Raw genomic sequence first — 20,929 nt, 5'->3', positions numbered from 1 at the left:
AAAATAGTTATTACATGAATACATAAATGATATTTAAAACTAGTCTAATTGCTTGTATGATTTATGAATTATACATAATTAAAACATATATGTATATACACACATAAACCCTAACCTACTTGTCAAAAGTTCCTACCACAAATGATTAACAAAGTTATAAAAAGAAAAAAACAAACAAAAACAAAAACAAAAACACAAACAAAGTTTTTAAAAAAATCACTTTTTGAATATATAGTTGTTAATATCAAACACTTACCACTTTGCTAAAAGTTATAGCTAGTAAAAAAAACGAATTTTTTTTTTACTATAAGTGCATAGCAGTCAGCGTCATGTTTTGATGACATGATGCTAAATTTGATCCTCCAAGTAACCGTGCAACTTTAATTTTTTTAAAATAATTATAAATAGACGTTTTTCGAGGTGTGAGTACCTAGAGCTTACACAACCAATTTGTTGAACCAACATATTGTCATAGTAAGAATTGTTGTAGGATAGGATGTGGCCTGGAGGTGTGCTAGCAAGGTTTTGAGTCCCATGGTGGGGAATGTTTAGCAATTATAGGCACATTGGTAGGGCCAAGCAATATTGTATAATCTAGACAGTTCAATGGGCAGGTATATGACATTTACATCTAGAGGGTTATCACTATCACATTGGGAGGAAAAGGAATTTTTATTCATTTTTCATTTTTCATCATGAGACTAAATGACTTTGATTTTTGTCATTATTTATAAGTCCTTTAATGCATATATGGGGTGTGTATTTCCACTCCACTGGCCTAGCTAGAGTAATATAATATAATATTGGGAGAAGAAGAGGAGTAATATAATATAATTTATTAATTTAATTACTTTTGTCCACGTACATTAATATATATGTATGACTAGCTTGAATGACTTATCCAAACCGTTATTTTTGCTCATAATATTGATGGTCAAGTATGAGATTATATGTTTATTTGTAGAGTGGGAAAATGAATTTAATTATTATAAGTATTTTTTAATTCATTTTAATTTCATCTTCAATGAGACTGAATTATTTAGGGTTTTGTCATTATTTGTAAGTCCATTAATGCATGATGTCTATCTACAGTCAAGTGGTCTAGATTAATTGATTAATTACTTGCATTTATTTATTTATTTATTTATTTATTCGCATTCATATGGACAAATATGTACTTTCTATTTAGAAGATGTGTGTGACTGTGATTTTATGATTTTTATTTTGTTTAAATAAAAAAAGAATTAGTAATTTTCATAGAGATAATTTAGGTTATTTACGCTTGGTTTAAATATGTATACTCCGTAGTTTTTTTTTTTTTTGAATAACCAAAATTTTGATACGATTATTATAGCAAAGCAGAAATAGAGTCAGGTGGGACAGAGTCCCAATACAGATTGCTAGCCTGAGAATAGGTCGCCACTGCAAGAGTATGAGCAATAACATATAGATCTTTTGGTCTAGTGGCATCCGGTGTCCTAGTTAACACTCCTGCATGGATGATGGGAGTGGGTTCGAGCCTTAGTGGAGGCAACTGTAAGTAGCTATGAACAGATACTACACTGCAAAAAAAATAATAATAACAACATATATATAGTATTGTATTGTATTGGTTGTACATGTATATATTGATACAAGTCAAACATATATATATATGAAGTTTGATTTTGTAACTTCTAAAAAAAAGATTAATAATTTTTTAATTTATTTTTGAATTTCTACATAAAAAGTTTGCAAATTAAAATTTATAATCAATCTTTGTCGAAGAACCTAGATATCCCATTTATTTTAGTTAAAATGTAAAAATTTATAACCAATGAATTGTAAAAAGTGGGCAAGCAATATAATGACATGTAGTGAGAGAATAACCAGTGACATGTACCTATTGACGATGATGCTTAGCTAACCCTCATCATATATGACCTTCAAAAAAAAAAAAAAAAATACCATCATAAATATATACTACATCCCTCACTAAAGCTAGTTGTAATATCTGTATTATTATGGTCAATATAAAAGCCTCCCCCACCCACCTACCTCCCCCCTTTCCCCACATATGATAGTGTAAATAAATCCAATCAATTAGGTATACAAAAGTATAGTACTTATGTGAAAACGGGACCATCAAGCTAAAGTAATAACCAGAGTAGATCAGAAGATGGAAAGGGAGTGTGTTATTGAATATATAAAATAGTTGTCTAGCACTATTTCATGCAAGGATCAAATATATAAGAGATTGAGAGCGACTTCGAAGAATGGAGAATTTCTCTAATTTCGGTGGGTAAAATATGATTATTCCTAATGGTTAGTGTAAGGGGGACTTATATGGGTGTGTGCTAGCCAATCTATATACATGACGTCCAGTTAGGTTGACAGTTAGGTTAACATGACGTCCTCTCAGTAATCATACTCAACAATGTTGAACAATGTGGCAAGTGGCATGTTAGACAACAATTAGTGACTTATGCAACATTCTATAGACCGGCCAGCTAACCTAGATGCTTTTTCTTCTTCTTTTTTTTTTTTTTTTCGGAGCTCAATCTATTGACCTAAGGGACTTGTCGACATCCTACCTTCGAATCGAGCTGTTGAGTCTGTATGAGATTTTAAACCCAAATCGAACTTGCCAATAACCAGGCCATCACCATATACACACCTTAAATTCAACTTTTCTCAAATAATAATATCTACAAAGTAATGATATCATATGAGACCGTAAAAATAACTTTCTAGACAGTAATAATTATATTTTACACCATAGTACAATATAGTTACTTGTATACTTTTGGAGTAAAATTTGAAATTGAAGCATGAGGAGCAGATAGTGGTGGTTGTCACGGTCTGTCTATACATACACCTCTTCTTTTTGATTTGAGGTAGTCCCCCACAAAGGGCATTCATGCATATAAATTTATGAAATTAAAGGAGAGCACAGCACAACTGTTGCATCTTCCAAGCAGCAAACAACAACACCTCATGGCATTCTCCGACACACCAAGACTGGTCCCTTTCAACTCAAAATTACTAATACTAAATTATATGGACACTAGTAGAACGTTAAATATTATGTTATTACTCCATATATGTTATTGTCAAGTAATATGTGTATATATAGTTTTATGGTTCCTGCCCTTTTGTGGTTACTTTCACCTCCGCCCCACATTTTGGTTTCATCTTTAATGCATATAATACTATGATTTGTTAATTATATATTTTTTCTGTTTAAGTTACTTATTTTTTATGGACAAACTCCAAACAAAAGTCAATAATATAAAACGTGTTTTATTCTTACTAATATCTTTTCGGTCAAGCATAAATTCATAATTGATTTATTCATAGTTTAAGAACAAATTAAACAACTAATTCACGAAATATTTTTGTATATAATTGGCAAATACTATACGCTAATTGATGATATATATATAACAACTAACACAATTCGTTGTCTGTTAATTTTCAACACTAATTTGTGCCATGAACAATTTAGAAACCGTTATCTATTAATTGTGAGAAACCAATTTGTGTTGCGAACAATTAGGAGATTAAATCTATATATATCATGGCTATATATAATTGAAAAATTAAAATTGATATTACTTCAAAAAAAATCATGAATTGTGTTGATTTTTAATTTTTCTCCGAGGCAAAATTCAATAACACGTGAATTCTATTCGCTTCTTTGGTTTGAGCCGATTAACTATGAACAACCTGAGTTAGTTATCTCATTGTAATTCTTTAATTTGTTGGCTAGCTTAGAGTTACCATGCGAGCTTCACTTAAAGCGCACATTCGGATCGAATAGCAGTTGTGATTTTTTGTGTAAATTATAAAAAATGTTAATGCATGTGTAGGAAATGAAAACTGTACGTGTGTGTGTGTTAAAAAATGCTATTACCGTAAAAAGAAAATGACAAGTATAAAATTGATTTAGACTAAATCATCAACCTTATATTATTACTAATAAAACATCACAATCAATGAAAATGATTGCTCTGCTAATTACTATTATCATATCATCCATTAACTTATTGGTCCATTAAGAGATATTTGGCAGTAAAATTTGTTGTTTTATTACAATAATGACTCCTACATGATGCATGTCATTTTTTTTTATTAAAAAAAAAACAAATCCACACTAATTAATTCATGGATTACTCTAGATGAAATACGAATCAAAATGTCATAAACCTTGAACTTTAGCCGGCTTTAGAGATTAAAAAAATCATTTTTTTTATAGTTCTACTTACTCTATTACATTGTAGTATCTGTTCATACATACTTTTTCAACCTGTTGTAGAACAAAGAGTCAACAACTCCACTGAGGCTCGATCTCATGACTTCCCATATGGAAAAGTAACTACATGCCATCAGAGCATAAGGTACTTGGCAGATTAAAAAAAGATCATTAAGAAAAGAAAAATTCATGAATTAAATTTTAATAGAGAATAAAGGAGGAATTGATTTATTTTGTTAAAAAAAAATTAAAAAAAAATTGGTGACGAGAGAAACTCGCAGTCACTACCAAAGTGTGCACATGAGGTAAAACTCACTTAGATTTGTATCTCTAACTGGCAAATGACTAGGTGAACTAACAACCCGTGGAACGTGAAACCTTGTTGTTACCAAGTGAATAGCAAGAACAACGTGGGTACAAGAATAAAATATTGATATTTATAGTTAGTATATGAAGCCAAGGGTGCAGGCTAAGGTAATTTACTGTTACCCCTGTCATGCCATTTTTATCCACAGTGGTATTAGGAAGTAAGTTTAAAAAGCATATCAGAAGCCTACAAATGCAAATTTAGTAAATTATAGTATTACATAGAAAAGGTTGGTGAAAGCGAAGTGGGAGAGAAGAAGCTAAGGAGAAGAAGCAGCAGCAGCAGAAAGAAAGAAGGCGACCTTAGCTTTAATTTTCTTCTGAGCTTTCTCTCCTTTCATTATCTATCTTCAATTCCCACATATATCCATCCCAGCCTGATCGATGGCCTGAATTTCTTGTTGGATTGGGAAATCAGTATGCTTTACTGTACTCTATATTTGATTATAATATCAAAGAGGGGATTAAAGATTAGAGATTGAAGATTCCTTGTTTACAACACTTGAAGCGCAAGGATCATCGCAGTTCACATGTTCAGAGTCTTGTTCTCTTTCACTGCCAGTGAGAAAATGATGTTTCTGGGCTTCTGCACCTTTCTGTCAAGATCTATCCATCTTTGCTTCGTTTACAGGTGCTTTTCGCAACCCAGAAAATAGAATTTAGTAAAGAAGAAGTGAGGGGAGGAAAGGGGTTTCGTTTGTTTTGAATTGGTTGAGGAATAATTGGAAAAGGTTTGATTTTTATGGCTTTGATTTCTTGACTGTTGTTTTGTTTATGTGTTTGTAACATGATCGAGCAGGTTCGAGAGGAGAAAAGGGTTCAGAGATTTATGATTCTACTAAAATTGAAGTTGTGTTTTAACCCGAGAACACCGGTACTAGGTTTTGGTTTCAACGGAATTATTCCATGTCCCAAGGATACCCTCATCACCACCAGGAATTTTACGGTTCCCAGAATGATTATCACCAGAGATCGGCCTCCGCCGCCGCCGCTGCTGCGGCGGCGGCGTCGTCTATGAGATTTGAAACGCCGCCGCCGCAAATTCCGCTTCAAGTGGACGAACCGCCGCCGCCGACGTATGACGGCGGCGGCGGAATTCTGGCGGAGATGATCAATTACCCTCCAGAGTGGCGGAAAGCTGCCACCGAAATCTTGGATGATCAGATCCAATCATCCTTCAGGGCGTCATGGCCTCGTCAAAAAGAACAACACCTGTCAGTGAACGAAGCAGTAAGTGGTGTTGTGATTAATTTCTTTTTTGGTTTTCTGTTCTTTTCCTTCTGTTTTTTTCACTGTACTAATAATGCAATTATCCCTCTATGCATATATTTCATGCAGCTTCCCTTCATGAATCTTCACATAAAACCTTCATCTCCGCCGCCGCCGCAACGGCCGTCTTCTTCCGCTCTTCACATACTCAACAACCCCAACTCCGCCGCCGGATCTGAGCTGAGCCACCACGGCGGCTATCATCATATGCTGAGCCCGCTGAACATGGACGCGGCGGCGCCGTCGCAGTTCACGTGGATTCCGGGCGGCGGCGGCGCCGCCGCCGCCGCCGCCGAGAACGATTCGGCGAAAATTCGGAGCATAATAGAGGCGCAAGGGCTGTCGTTATCCTTATCGTCTTCCCTGAGAAACATGGAAGCCGCGAAGCTTGAGGAGATGAGGATAGGAAACGGCGCGGCGGCGATTAATTACCTGCATAATCAAGGGTTATTAGAGGCTAATAATGCTGCTAATTATCATAATCCCCACCCGCAACTGTTACATTCAGGATTGGCTATGGATCTCCCGCCCAACACACAAGTCCACGTCGGATACGCCGCCACCAACGTCCTCCGTGGCTCCCGCTACCTGAAGGCGGCGCAGGAGCTTCTAGAAGAATTCTGCTGCGTGGGAAGAGGGCACTTCAAGAACCAAAGGGCCAAGAAGAATGAGAGCGGAGGAAACCCTAATTCCAACGCGGCCGCCGCCGAAAGCGGGAATTCTCCGGCGGGATCTTCTTCTTCAAAGGAGCAGCCGCCGCCGCTTTCCGCCGCCGACCGGTCGGAATATCAGAGGAGGAAAATCAAGCTCCTATCTATGCTTGATGAGGCATGTCACTCTTTTCCTTCTATTTTACTCTCATCATCAAATCATCGTCAAACAAAAGCCTGCCGGCCAAAGTTTATTATAATTAATTTCTTCCACGTTTCTGGTTTTACTAAGTAGTAATAATTGGCAACTAATGACAATAATTTATGACCCTAATTATGGTACAACGTTGATGTCTTTCAAGATTTATGATGACAGGTTGCGGGTAAAGGGTACATGTCCAGCATCACACGAACATGCCTCCATTATAGGTTATTGTAGCTCTCTGGTGTCTGGGAATGGAAGCCATTAGATCACCTTAGATCTATTATATTCGTACATATTTACACCAAATTAATACTAATCTTCTCTTCTTAAAAAACCAATGCTGCAGTGCCTGGTTTCCCTCTTTCCTATCATGGGGACCATGTTGTTTTCAGTATTCTGATTCAGAAGGAAAATCCGTAACTATTACTCAAAAGTGTGCAGCAATATGTTTAGGCCACAATACCAGTAAATCAGTTTAGATTGTCTATAACTGATAACTGACTCAAAATATTAGGATTCTTTAATTTATATGGTGTACCCATGTCAGCAGTTAACATTTGTTTAATGAAAGGCGTGAATTATTAGCATAAAGAGACACTGAGACACAGTTTAATGATGGGGTTTTGAATTATTAGGCTTTTAATTACTTTGTTAAAGAAATAGGTTGTCGGTATTAGACCTAATCTGCCATGTTTTTAAAATCCTTAAAAAGGTTACAACTTACAACCCAACAAACCATTATGGTTGTACTTTAGTTCTATGTATATATATATATATATATATATATGGTGCCCATGTTCATCCTAGCTGAATGTATATATATTTTTATGGACATGCGTGCCCTTCTTTGCCGGAAAAGTTCAACACATTCATAGCACTTGAGTTTGAAAGCTTTTATAATAATGGCGGTTTCCTTTTTGGGTTGGAAAAAATGAAATAATGGACAGGTGGACGGGAGATATGCGCGGTACTGCGATCAAATGCAGGTGATGGTGACGTCATTCGACACGGTGCTGGGCTACGGGGCGGCGGCGCCGTACACGACGCTGGCGCAGAAGGCGATGTCTCGGCATTTCCGGTGCATAAAGGACGCGATAATGGTGCAGATGAAGGAGACGTATAGGGTGCTGGGGGAGAAGGACCCGACGGGGTCTTCGGGGCTGACTAAAGGGGAGACGCCGCGGCTGAGAATGCTGGACCAGAAGTTCCGGCAACAGAAGGCGCTGAATCAGATGGGGATGATGGATTCCGAGGCCTGGCGGCCGCAGAGAGGGCTGCCGGAGAGATCTGTCAATGTTCTCCGGGCTTGGCTCTTCGAGCATTTCCTTCACCCGTACGTACATGCATTTCTCTTCTCTTTCTCTTTCACCACATACTTCTCCGGTCACCATCATCACAAGATTGAAGCTATGACAGCCCACAAAACTTTATACACTTCCCTTCCTCACAAGTCAACCAATACTATAGAAATCAATGATTTTTTTTGCCTACACCGGCTTAGTTCACTGATTCAATAGACAACTTCTGAGAGAAGAGACAAAAGTTTGAACCTCGTTAGCGACAGTATGCACCAGTACCCCAACCCGTAAGTTGCCCAAACCAGGCATTTTTGGGAAACTTAGGTTTCTTAGGCCCGGTAGGTTGCTCGGACCAGGCCTTTTTGGGTTAGAAGACGAAGAAACCATAAGGCAATAAACTAACTTAGGTTGTCCAGACCTTTTGGGTGCCCAAACCAAGCCAAATCAAAAAGGTTAATATATTGGCAGTTTCACTGAGAATCCAATTTGTAACCTAATGGTTACTGAATCAACAATTTGATGCGGGGTAACATATATATATATATATATATATATATATATATATATATATATATATAAATAAATAAAGACTATGCACGGCAACAGGAGGCCACCATGTTAATTTATTGGGGGTGGCCGGGTGGGGCAGGCAAGTGGCAAAGAGGCCAGACCAAGGATAGGAATTCCGGCCACATACACATCTTCAAAAAGATTAATGATGTTTTCTTAAAGACTGCAAAAAAATATAATCAAGATTAATCAATCAATCACAGCAAGCACAGTAAACAAGAATATACACTTGTTTTGATGTGATCATGATTGTTGTCAGATCATGAATATAAATGAATGAGAGCTTACAGTATTGATTGCAGTGAGGTTTGTGTTGTTTTCCTCATCAGGTACCCAAGTGAAGCAGACAAGCATTTGTTGTCTCGGCAGACTGGTTTATCCAAGAATCAGGTACTCATCACACCACCTTTCTGTATCAAATTCTTCATATCTCTTGAAAGGGAAAGCTCACTCTTTTTTCTTCTTTATTTCTCTAATTTCCCATTTTCTTATTCATAATTGCATGCATTATATCATAAATCTTACAACTTTAGGAAGCTAAATTGGACAATCCAAACTGGAAGTATCATTTATTAGTCAGATCACAGCTTTTCAGTGATCCTTTCTGCTTGTCTTTTTCTAATTTCGTGCATCTCAAATATTTCTTCTTCTTTTTTTTAGAAAAAAAATTATATATTGATATATAATTCAGATGGTGGGTTGCAATAGTACAGTAAGATATAGAAAATGATAATTATAATATAAGTTGCATGGTGCTGTAATATTCTGAAGGGTACATAAGATCATAGAATAATAAGAAACTTTCTATCTTAGCTTTCTTTTGAAAAATATTATCCGTATATTTATTTAATGATTAATTCATAAATTAGTTTAAAAGTGTCATTTTTACGTTTCTTCTTCTTTACTATAATGCCATAACATGATTAGAAAATTAGTATATATATGTCACCATTATATTACAAAATTATTAAAACTTTCAATTTGTGTGCAAGATAATAAAGTTGGTGAGTCATCGTAATCAACTCCATGGCCTACTTAGTGTATCTAAATTAAAATTTACCCCTAATAATAATAATAAAGAAACTATCCTTTGCTTATAATAGGACTAGTAGTCACGAGTGTTAGATTGCTGGAACCTTAATTACCTATGAATAATTGACTATTAGGGCTAAATGCACAAAAACAATAAGTAGATTGTTTAACTGTAGTTTTTTAAAGTTAAAGGTCTAATTGTTTTTTTGTATAAAATTTAAGGGCTTATTTGACCATTTTTCCTAATAAAATTATAATGCATTGGTTGATATCGTCGAGCATATGTTGCTTATTAGATGAAATTAATGTAGATTGGTAATTGGAATTTCAAGGTGAAACTATAAATTAGATAACACAACGTAACTCTCTTTCAGTTTAACAAGAAATATAATATGTCATAATTGACTAAAACGTATGGCCAAACTATTTTTTTTAATGAAGTATAATTTACCCAACTTGAGCATTTTAAAAAAGGAGCCTTTTGGTATCATATGTATATTTTTAGAAGATTTTTTGTCTTTATATTTTGACATAATTTATAATTACATATAAACTCTTAATAAGATGGGTCAAGAGGTATTAAGGCTTTGTAGGAATAAATAATAATAATAATAATAATAATAATAATAATAATAATAATAATAATAATAATTATTATTATTATTATTATTATTATTATGTCTCGATTTGAGACTTTTGAAGGTCATCCCAATGTATTTTTAAACAATATTAAGAGTAAGTAGGGTGAGACTATTTCACATGAGATGTGTAATTAAGATTAGTACAATGCAATCCTATGTTTCATTTATTAAACACCACTTAAACCAAGTGAATCTCGTGATCAAGTCGTCACTCATAACCATTGATCTCGATCGATTGCCATATCTTGATTATCTAGAAGATTAATTAATTGGGTATATAATTCTACTGCAAATTAATGAAACTGAATTTGATTATATTTGTCATAGATTTGACCAACCTAACCTTATATAAGCAGGAAGACAAAGTCAAATACAACCATCCCAAACCTTAATTTACCTAATTAGGTGCATGACAACTATGTTTTCTCTAGTCAACCTTATAAAACTCTAATACCAATCATTAAAATTCCTTTTAAGATTTAATGTTTTAGAACAGTGCAATAAATTCACTCATACCCTTTTAAGGATGACCAATTATTAGTAAAACATCACAATAAACTTAATTAATTAATTCATGAATATGATCAACCAAAAATGTAATCAAATACATTGAAAGAGGTTGCTAAGTTGATGAAGCATAACTATTTTAGTTAATGGTCACGAGTTTAATTCGATTATTACCAACACATTCTTAGTCAAGTCCATTCCACTGAATTTTTTTAGTGTGATTCGCATGCTATTATACAATGAATTACGAGAAATATAAATAGGAAACATTTATATGTAAAAATAAATAGTTAAATACGTGCTTGCATGGCTTTATCCTGTTATGTGGATCCACTCCATCTTTGTATTTTCTTGTCCAGGTAAATATAGCAATTAATTTTTTAATTGTGAAAGTATACTTTTTAAATTGTTGCTAATTTAACATTATGTATCCATTTAAACGGTTTAGCTTCATTTTTAGTTGAGATGCATTTGAGGATAAACATATACAACAATAATTAACTCATTACAATTTTCACTATATAAAGTGCTATAATGTTACGAATATAGCATCACGTTGCATAGTACATGCAATAACTTTTTGCTTTAAAATAAAATTAAGACTTATTCAAGGCGACATATATACATTGTTATGTCGGTACATTTTTTACTGTACTGTATTATTATGTGACATTGACTAATACGACATAGATGAGGTGAAAGATTAATAATTGAGTGATTACTATACATTATTGATTTTCACTGTGGCAAAAAAACATTCTCAGTGTTGGGGACTGATGGCAATGTAATGTCTGTGGACTGTGGCGTGTGTGTGTTAATCATCATCATGTGCGTGCGTGGCTTGTAGTTCATGTTTTGTTGTTACGTTGTTATGAGAATTGAATGGGGATGGCAGAGGCTGTGCATTTATGTGTCATCTTCTTCATCACATCACAGCATTGTCCTTATCACTACACTACCCACCATAGCCCATAAATGCACTGCAGCAGAGCAGCAGTACATTCACACATGCATGCACACATACATACTCTAATTAATACTTCGGTTCAAGAGGTTAAGTTTGGGTGTAGTAACCTAGCAAATACCCAGGTTCAAATTTTCAATGGAAGAGAATCTTAGCCTAGAGAAAAATTTTAAGTACTCAGACCATGTATTATTAAGGTGAATATCGCTATCCCAGTATAGGGGTAATGGGTCCTCAGGTTTAGGCCGAATTTAACCCTATACACATTGATGAGTTCAAATTCTCAATGGGAGAGAATATGATCTAATAAGACTCTGAAGCATATACTGCAATCATGGTTGAAGGAAATGTTAGACGCTAGTCGGGTGGTAGAGGAGTCCTTAGCACCTAGACGCTAGGTGGGTGCGTAACTCGATCAAAATGGACGAATTAACTTAGCTGAGTTAGGCGCTAAGCAGCCAAGTCGGCCGAATTAAGCCCTAGGCGAACGCATAGGAGGGAAATCGACATGGTCTATAGGTATCTGACCGATTTTGTAGCAATGTCTGCAATTTACTTCAAGTCGGCCGAATTAGGCCCACGGCAGGCGCATAGGAGGGAAATGTTAGGAGGGAAATGATCCTGTCTATAGCTACCTGAACTGATTTTTGTAACAATTTCTGTAGTTTACCTTATCTCACAATCTCAAAGACAGGCCGTGAGGCCCTTAGGTTTAGGGTTGGGATTAAAAATTAAGTGGCCGGGTCGGATGTATATTGGTTTTGTGTATTTATATTGGTTAATTTGCAGGTTTCGAATTGGTTCATTAATGCTAGGGTTAGGTTGTGGAAGCCGATGGTGGAGGAGATGTACCAGCAAGAATCCAAGGAGGAAGAGGCGGAGGAGCAAGAAAACGCGGCGGCACAGTCCCCAACGCCTGACGACACTAGTAGTGGTGGCAATAAGGGCATCACTGCCACCGCGACAACGACAACCACAACAATTCCGTCGCCACGTGGCAGAAGATCCGAATTTATTGCAACAGAAAACGACCCTTCACGGGGCTACGCCATCGCCAATTATTCATCCTCCTCCTCCTCCAGGCCTCACCAATACGCCTTGGGAAACCCGACGGCGACGGCGACGACGGTGCCGCATCTTCCGGATACCGCTTCCCCGCCGCGCTGGGAGCCCGGGCTGCACGGCTGGGGAGTGGTGGTGGACGGCGGCGACGTTAGGCTCGGGGCGGCGGCGCAGTCCACCGGAGACGTGTCCCTCACTTTGGGGCTCCGGCACTCGGAAAATGTGCCCAGGAATACCAGGCAGCTCTCCATTAGAGACTTTGGAGCCTTTTGAATTTGCTGGTGTGATTGATGGATATCATTAAATTAAATTAAAAACACATATCCTATACTTTAAAGGTATGATAATGACAATATAATGGTGATATTAGCCTATTGGAGTTGGTATTAATTGTAAAAAAAAAAACACAAATGAGAATTGTATTCTTACTTATTTGGTTTGTTTTCCTTTTGGTATGGTGGTTACATATTGTAGGGCTTGTAATTTATTTATTTTTATAAAAAGTCAAGTGAATATGAGTTTTTGTAAGATATATACAAGTCCGTTCCAATCCTATCAAAACTCGACTCAATTTATATTGCAACATATAATCATGTCCATTATGAAATGTCAACGTACCCACTCAAGTAACTCAAGACACTATCAATTTTTTTGATTGGGTTGAAAGAGTGTGATTGTAATGTGGGGTTGCAGGTACGGGTGGATGCATTTAATCAATGAGAAATTAACTTTAGAGCTACATATGGAGGACAGACGACTAGTGCATGAATGCACATATATATACATATACATGATATATAATAATATATATCATGTATTATATTATGAATGAAATTGAATGCAAAAAATAGATGAGACAATTCTGTCTGAATTGTTTCTTTCTGGTACTCGATGTGCCCCTTTCATTGCACTGGAATAGGATCGTTCATATATTTGGTCCCCCCACCATAAAATTTAAACTATACGAACGGAGTAATAAAGATGGAATTTAAATTAAACTTTATATTGTATGTTCAATGTTGTTTTCTTTTTCAAATATTTAATTATCATTTCACGAGTCAGGGATCAATAAGATCAGCATGACTTAATGGGGCGGGGCTGTTATGCTATGGACTCGGGTCCACCTTACAAGGTGGACTAGGGTCTATTTACATAATAGGTTAGATATGGCAAATTATTACAGATGTGTGGGTCGCTCAAAACGACGTCTTTGAATTTTATGAGTTAGAATTAAAATTTCTGGGATAAAATAATGTACATTATGTGTTAAAATAATGTATATGATGTGTTACAATAATGTACTTTATGTGTTAAAATAATGTATATTAAGAGTTAGAATAATGAAACTTCTGCTGTAAGGTACTGTACATTATGTGTTAGAATAATGTACATTATGAGTTATAAAAATGTATACTGCAGCAGGTCGTGTGAAAAAATTACGAAAAATGACGTCATTTTTTTTATCATGGTCCACACAATACCTATTGGTTAATTATATGACATATGTACTTGGTACATAATTTGAATGCGTTTTGGATCATGGTCCATAATGCAATATGGACTATGGTCTATGGTTTAACAATTTTACCCTTGAGGCATGGGCCAGAACTCAACTTTATTGGGCCATTTTGCCCCCTGCTGCAGCCCAAACTGACTAACACTTCATTAAAGTTAATGAAAGCAAAAAACAACAATATTATAAGGCATATATGGGCCTTGAACTAAAAGCCCAATAAGGAATAAAATAGTGAGCTTAGAAAAAGAAAATGTATTTGCAATCATGTGAAGAAAGTTGTTCAAAAAGTAACAATTACTTATTTAAAACGTACACACGATAGCGTGTGCGTAATAAATAAAAGTGATTCTTTAATGTAAATACTAAATACTCTCTCCGTCCCATTTTGGTTGTCTGGTTCGTTTAACGAGACTTGACTGAAATTATTTTTAATCTAATTTTTCATAATATTAAGTTTATCATTAATATATAAAATTTATATATTTAGAAATTACATTAAAAGTATTATTAAACACAAAAAATTAAATTTAAAAATTATAAAAAATTACTAAAGAAAATAAGCAATAAAGAAATAGTTGGTTTGACCAATGAATAGTAAATAGGACAGGTAAAATGGGACAGAGGGAGTACTAAATAGTACTCTGTAGCCAAAGACCTTGTGGTCTAGTGGCACTCGGTATCCTGATTAACACTCCCACATGGATGATGGGAGTGGGTTTGAGCTTAATCAACTGTTGACTCAAAGTAGCTATGAACATTAATAATAAGTTACATTTTTTATTTTCAATAAATAAAAATTTAGTTTCGCTTGTGGTAACTATATTTACAGAAGAATATGAATCCATTTCCGTTTTGCAATTTTCAACAACTCTCCCGATGCATACAACATAATTCACGTTTTACATCTTATTATTTATAGTTTATTTTAGTATAGTCATCATTTATAAAATGTTGAGACCATAATTTTGTAACGCATGACTATCTTACATGATTCATCAATTTATTATCTAACAAGTTGATATTAACTTGTTTTCAATTCGTTCTCAATATGTGTATACCAGTACAGTTGATAGTTAATTCTTTTTCACTAATTTATGTAGTTTCTACATGATTTGAATAAAACAATATACTCTGTAGTAGTAATAACAACAACAATAATAATAACAAGTTAAATTCTTCTACCAACATTTTTTTTTTAATTTCTTAACTAAAAAAAGCGCTTCATTTTTGGTAAATATATTTACCAAAAATAGGAATCTATTTCTGTTTCGCAATCTTAAACATCTATCCTGGTATAGAACATAAAATGTAACGTAAAACACAATATATTTATGATATCATAAACATTAGTATACACTATATATTTTTTATAAATACAACATATTATACGACTCTTTTTTGAATATATAATTATTTTCAGTGCACTTGTTTGGAACAATTGATAAACAAATTGTTAATATAAGTACTCAAAAAATTTGTTAATATAAATACATCAGAGTAATTTGAACTCTAACAAGTTGATATTAACTTGGTTCTACTTTTCAAGACGTGCATACCACGTGCGTGCACTTGAAAGTTAATTCTTTCATTAAACAGGCCAAGTACCTTGTGGTTTGATGTCATTACTGTTACCAAAAATAGAAATTTATTTTCAATTTCGCGATCGTCGACATCTCTCCTGATATAGAACATAAAATGTAACGTAAAACGCGGTTTCTAAACCGCGTTTCACGTTTTGGTAAATACAGTATGTTGTATATCAAGAAACCGCGTTTCACGTTTTGGTAAATACAGTATGTTGTATATCAGAAACCGCGTTTCACGTTTTGGTAAATACAGTATGTTGCATATCAGAAACTGCGTTTCACGTTTTGGTAAATACAGTATGTTGTATATCAGAAACCGCGTTTCACGTTTTGGTAAATACAGTATGTTGTATATCAGAAACCGCGTTTCACGTTTTGGTAAATACAGTATGTTGTATATCAGAAACAGCGTTTCACGTTTTGGTAAATACAGTATGTTGTATATCAGAAACCGCGTTTCACGTTTTGGTAAATACAGTATGTTGCAGACTCTTTTATGAATATATTTTGGTAAATACAGTATGTTGCAGACTCTTTTATGAATATATAATTATTTTCAATCTAATAATTTGGAACAACTAATAAGCAAATTACTATTGTAACATGCAAAATCAGAATAACTTGGACTCTTGCAAATAAAAAAGAAAAAAATACTAGTTCCTTTTTCAATGAGTGGACATTTCCACACTAATTTGCAAATTGTAAATATTAAGGGATCTTTCCAAAATTATCAAAAACCAAGAGGCAACAATATAAACAAAAAAAAGAAACAAAAAAAAAAACTACTATTCTAATATTCCTAGTCCTAGAAATTATGTGCATTGTGAATACTAGTATAGTTAATGTATTTATGGTAGTATATTATATACTTAAATAATGTAGATAATAATATGATAGCTGAAGACAGGTAATATATTAATTGAATGTATATAATTATAATAATATGATAATAATAAGTTAATTGTATATACACAAGATAAACTTATATATATAAGGATTCAATAAAAGCATAGCGGCTACGAGTAGGATTCGTACGTAAACCGTTCCCAATTCCAATGCAATTCGGAGAAATTACCTATATTATCCGCCGCCAAGATTCACTATATAACTCTTCGCCTGTAACGATAAATCAGAAAACCTCAGAAATATAGTAAAAAATTCGGAGAGTTTTCGGTGAATGTGTTTTGTTTTTACGGTGCATATATATGTGTATATATATATATCGCGATCACTGACACCCTAAGCTGTGTTTTTAATATTCCTTTCGACGTGGTTTTCCCATATATTCTGCAACAATGGAGGACGTGTATGGGAGCAGCGACGAGGAATACTGCGATCAAGTTTACAACGATGACGATAGTGATTACGAAGGTCTCTATCTTGACAAGGATTGTGATAGCGGCAGAGCTCCGTCATGCAAGGTATCGTAAAATTTCTGGATTTTTTGTTTTTTGTTTTTTGTTTTTTTTTTTTCTGATTATTTATGCTTAAACGTGGGTTTCTTTGTATCTGTATGTGTGATCGAATTGCAGTCTTTTAATTACTTCATGGTGTCATTTTGCTTGGGGAGGGATGATCTTTCAGCTTGTAGTGTGTCTTCACGGTTCGATTTGTTGTTTCTGCCGATTTTGTTGAGGAAAGGAGCAGAATTTTGAGTTGATTAGGTTTCCATATTTACTTCATTTGCAGTATATGGTAAAGACTTGATAATGATTAATGGACACTTGATCTGTTAAGGATATGCAATTACAAAGCCAATTATATTAGGTGTGTATATGACTTTTGAGATAAAACGAGAACAAGAATCGAAAACAATGGTAGAAGAATAGGGCTGTCACTCAGTTTTTCATTCATCTGTACAATGTTTAATGCTTGTAAAACCAGAAAGTGGATCATTTGAATTATATGGGAATTTGCAGGGGAGATTTTTGTAGTATATGTTGAATTAATGTCTTTGTTGATGTATTTGTTATATTTGTTGCAGATAATCACCAAAGACTCTCTGTTGGCTGCACAGGTAATATATTATATATACTTCTGAGGTGTTTAAACTTTGTTGATTTGATTTGATCAGTCTGGTTCAGTGAATAGTGATATGTGCTAATTTTGCAGAAAGAGGACTTACAGAGATTAATGGACTTGCTATCAATTAAGGAATATCATGCACGAACCTTACTTATTCATTACCGTTGGGATGTTGACAAGGTCTTTACGGTCTTTGTGGAGAAAGGGAAGGAAAGGTTATATGCTGATGCTGGTTTAACAATAGAACTCAAAGATGATTGCTCGTTATCTGAGTCCACCGCTGACATGACATGTGAAATCTGCTTTGATGATATTTCTTCTGCAAAGACAACGATAATGGATTGTGGCCATTCATTTTGCAACGATTGTAAGGATCCATTCTAACTCTTCATGCATGAATCTGACTCCTTTTTCTGGAATTTGTTCCAATTTCAACTATTGGATTTCGATGAATTTTTGCAGTTAGGAAGGCTGTATTCTTTAAGTTGTGTTGAGTCTGTTAAAGTTTATCTGATTTTTTGTTGTTTGGTGTAGGCTGGACAGAGCATTTCATAGTGCAAATAAATGAGGGTCGGAGTAAACGCATCAAGTGCATGGCTGACAAGTGCAATGCAATTTGTGATGAAGGGAAGATTAGAGATCTAGTTAGAGCGAGAGATCCGAAACTGGCAGAGAAATTTGATCATTTTCTTTTGGAGTCGTATATCGAGGATAACAAGCAGGTCAAATGGTGCCCGAGCACACCACATTGTGGAAATGCAATCCGTCTTGATGAGTGTGATGAATATTGCGAGGTTGAATGTGCGTGTGGTCTACAATTTTGTTTTGGTTGCTCATCTGAGATGCACTCGCCTTGTTCGTGTCTGATGTGGGAGATGTGGATGAAGAAATGCGGTGAAGAATCACGCTCAGTCGATTGGATTACAGCCAACACGAGGTACTGCCCAAAATGCAGTAAGCCTGTGGAGAAAAATGGAGGATGCAACCTTGTCCGATGCATATGTGGACAGCCATTTTGGTGAGTACTACCCATCTGTAGATATATATATAATTCAGATTTATAGATTGAAGGAAATCTTTATGCATTATATATATGTTGTGGTTGGTTGTTTATTTCTTTATCACTTGCTAATGTGTTAATGGGCTCGTTTTAGTTGGCTTTGTGGCGGGGCTACTGGTATGAATCATACGTGGGACAGTATCGAGGGTCACACTTGTGGGCGATTCAAAGAAGCTGAGAACAAGAAAGTTATTGATTCAAGAAAGCAGATATTCCGCTACTCTCATTACTACAGCCGTTACAAAGCTCACACCGATTCTCTCAAGGCTGAAGCAAGTATGGAGCAAAAGTTGCAAGAAAAGGTTTTGAATCTTGAACTGAAAGGTTTGGCATCAAAAGACTTTAGCTGGGTGACAAATGGATTTTACAGGCTCTCCCAGTCAAGACAGCTTCTCTCGTATTCCTATGTATTTGCTTATTACATTTTTGGTGATGAACTGTACGAGAACGATATGACCCAGAGCGAAAAGGACATGAAACAGGACCTTTTCGAGGACCAGCAACAGCAGCTCGAGACAAACATCGAGAGGCTCTCGATGTGTCTGGATGAGTCGTTTGATGATTTCCCCGAAGATAAGGTTGTCCAGATGAAAATGAAGATTGTCACTCTCTCGGGAGTCATTGATAACTTCTGCAAAAAACTGTAAGATCCCCTGTTCTTAAACACTGCTAATGTTTTTTCATTCATGTATATGAAAATCAGAAAATCTATCTGACTGTAGGTGAATGTTGGTTTGCAGATATGATTGCATTGAAAGCGATTTACTGATTCATCTTCAGTCCAACCATAACGTAGCTCCATATAGCTCATGCGGCGCAGTGAAAGCATCAGAACTTGAAGACACATTTTCAACAAGTGTCACTCTTTAACTGCAGATTTTGTTCAACTTTGTCTGTGCAGACAGATTATAGCAAGGAAAATGGTAGGCTTCACAATATCGATGAATATCCTGATTCCTGAGTAGTGAGTAGTGAGTAGTGACTGCATTTTGCTAGAGCCTAGAGGAAGCATGAATAGAATAATAGATCCTTTAAAAAAAGGGAAAATGGCATTTTTAGTCCCTGAGTTATAGGGGTAGTGTAAACTCAGTCCTTGAGTTATGGGTGTATGCGAGTTTAGTCCCTCAGTTATTCGCGAAGTGGCGAGTTTAGTCCCTGACCATTAAATTTGACGAAAAAATTAAAAAATATTCAAAATTTGAGGGATAAAATAGGAAATTCACATTTTATTCTTCTTCTTATATAAAACCACTTTTACAATATTATTTTTCACTTCTTATCCTAATTATTTTCAAGATTCTTCAATTTTAAAAGCATTTTAATAACTTTCAAATGACTTGTTAGGAACCTGACTCTCGTATAACACACTTAAAACTTAGCACAAACAAAGAAATGCATGATCATTGTATTTAGGTGTATGAAACACACTATCCTAACAAGTTTTTATCTTTTTACTAAGCAACAAATGTAATAAAATTAAAACTTTTGAGATTTTTTTACACACTATCCTATCTCAAAAGTTTTAATTTTATTACATTTGTTGCTTAGTAAAAAGATAAAAACTTGTTAGGATAGTGTGTTTCATACACCTAAATACAATGATCATGCATTTCTTTATTTGTGCTAAGTTTTAAGTGTGTTATACGAGAGTCAGGTTCCTAACAAGTCATTTGAAAGTTATTAAAATGCTTTTAAAAATGAAAAATCTTGAAAATAATTAGGCTAAGAAGTGAAAAATAATGTTGTAAAAGTGGTTTTGATATAAGAAGAATAATAAAATGTGAATTTCCTATTTTACCCCTCAAATTTTGAATATTTTTAAATTTTTTCGTCAAATTTAATGGCCAGGGACTAAACTCGCCACTTTGCGAATAACTGAGGGACTAAACTCGCATACAGCCATAACTCAGGGACTGAGTCTACACTACCCCTATAACTCAGGGA

The 20,929-nt window shown here is 34.9% G+C and overlaps 2 protein-coding genes across 2 annotated transcripts; both read left to right on the top strand.

The window, feature by feature from the left end:
• The first annotated feature begins 4,822 nt into the window (after positions 1-4,822).
• Positions 4,823-13,332, top strand: LOC116025399 (BEL1-like homeodomain protein 4). The gene is made up of 6 exons (XM_031266622.1): positions 4,823-5,231; positions 5,400-5,830; positions 5,939-6,697; positions 7,672-8,057; positions 8,922-8,982; positions 12,526-13,332. Exons 2-6 carry the CDS (start codon positions 5,507-5,509, stop codon positions 13,069-13,071), a joined length of 2,076 nt encoding a protein of 691 aa, XP_031122482.1. The 5' UTR covers positions 4,823-5,231; positions 5,400-5,506; the 3' UTR covers positions 13,072-13,332.
• A 3,863-nt stretch (positions 13,333-17,195) lies between these two features.
• LOC116013408 (probable E3 ubiquitin-protein ligase ARI2) lies at positions 17,196-19,946 on the top strand. Its single transcript, XM_031253145.1, has 7 exons — positions 17,196-17,321; positions 17,885-17,917; positions 18,013-18,292; positions 18,460-18,943; positions 19,080-19,628; positions 19,726-19,843; positions 19,887-19,946. The coding sequence occupies exons 1-7, from the start codon at positions 17,196-17,198 to the stop codon at positions 19,944-19,946; spliced, it is 1,650 nt and encodes a 549-aa protein (XP_031109005.1).
• Positions 19,947-20,929: the final 983 nt, after the last annotated feature.

Source organism: Ipomoea triloba, chromosome 1 (assembly GCF_003576645.1).
Source record: "Ipomoea triloba cultivar NCNSP0323 chromosome 1, ASM357664v1".
Classification (NCBI taxonomy): domain Eukaryota; kingdom Viridiplantae; phylum Streptophyta; class Magnoliopsida; order Solanales; family Convolvulaceae; genus Ipomoea; species Ipomoea triloba.
This window is presented reverse-complemented; position numbering and strand designations above follow the sequence as displayed.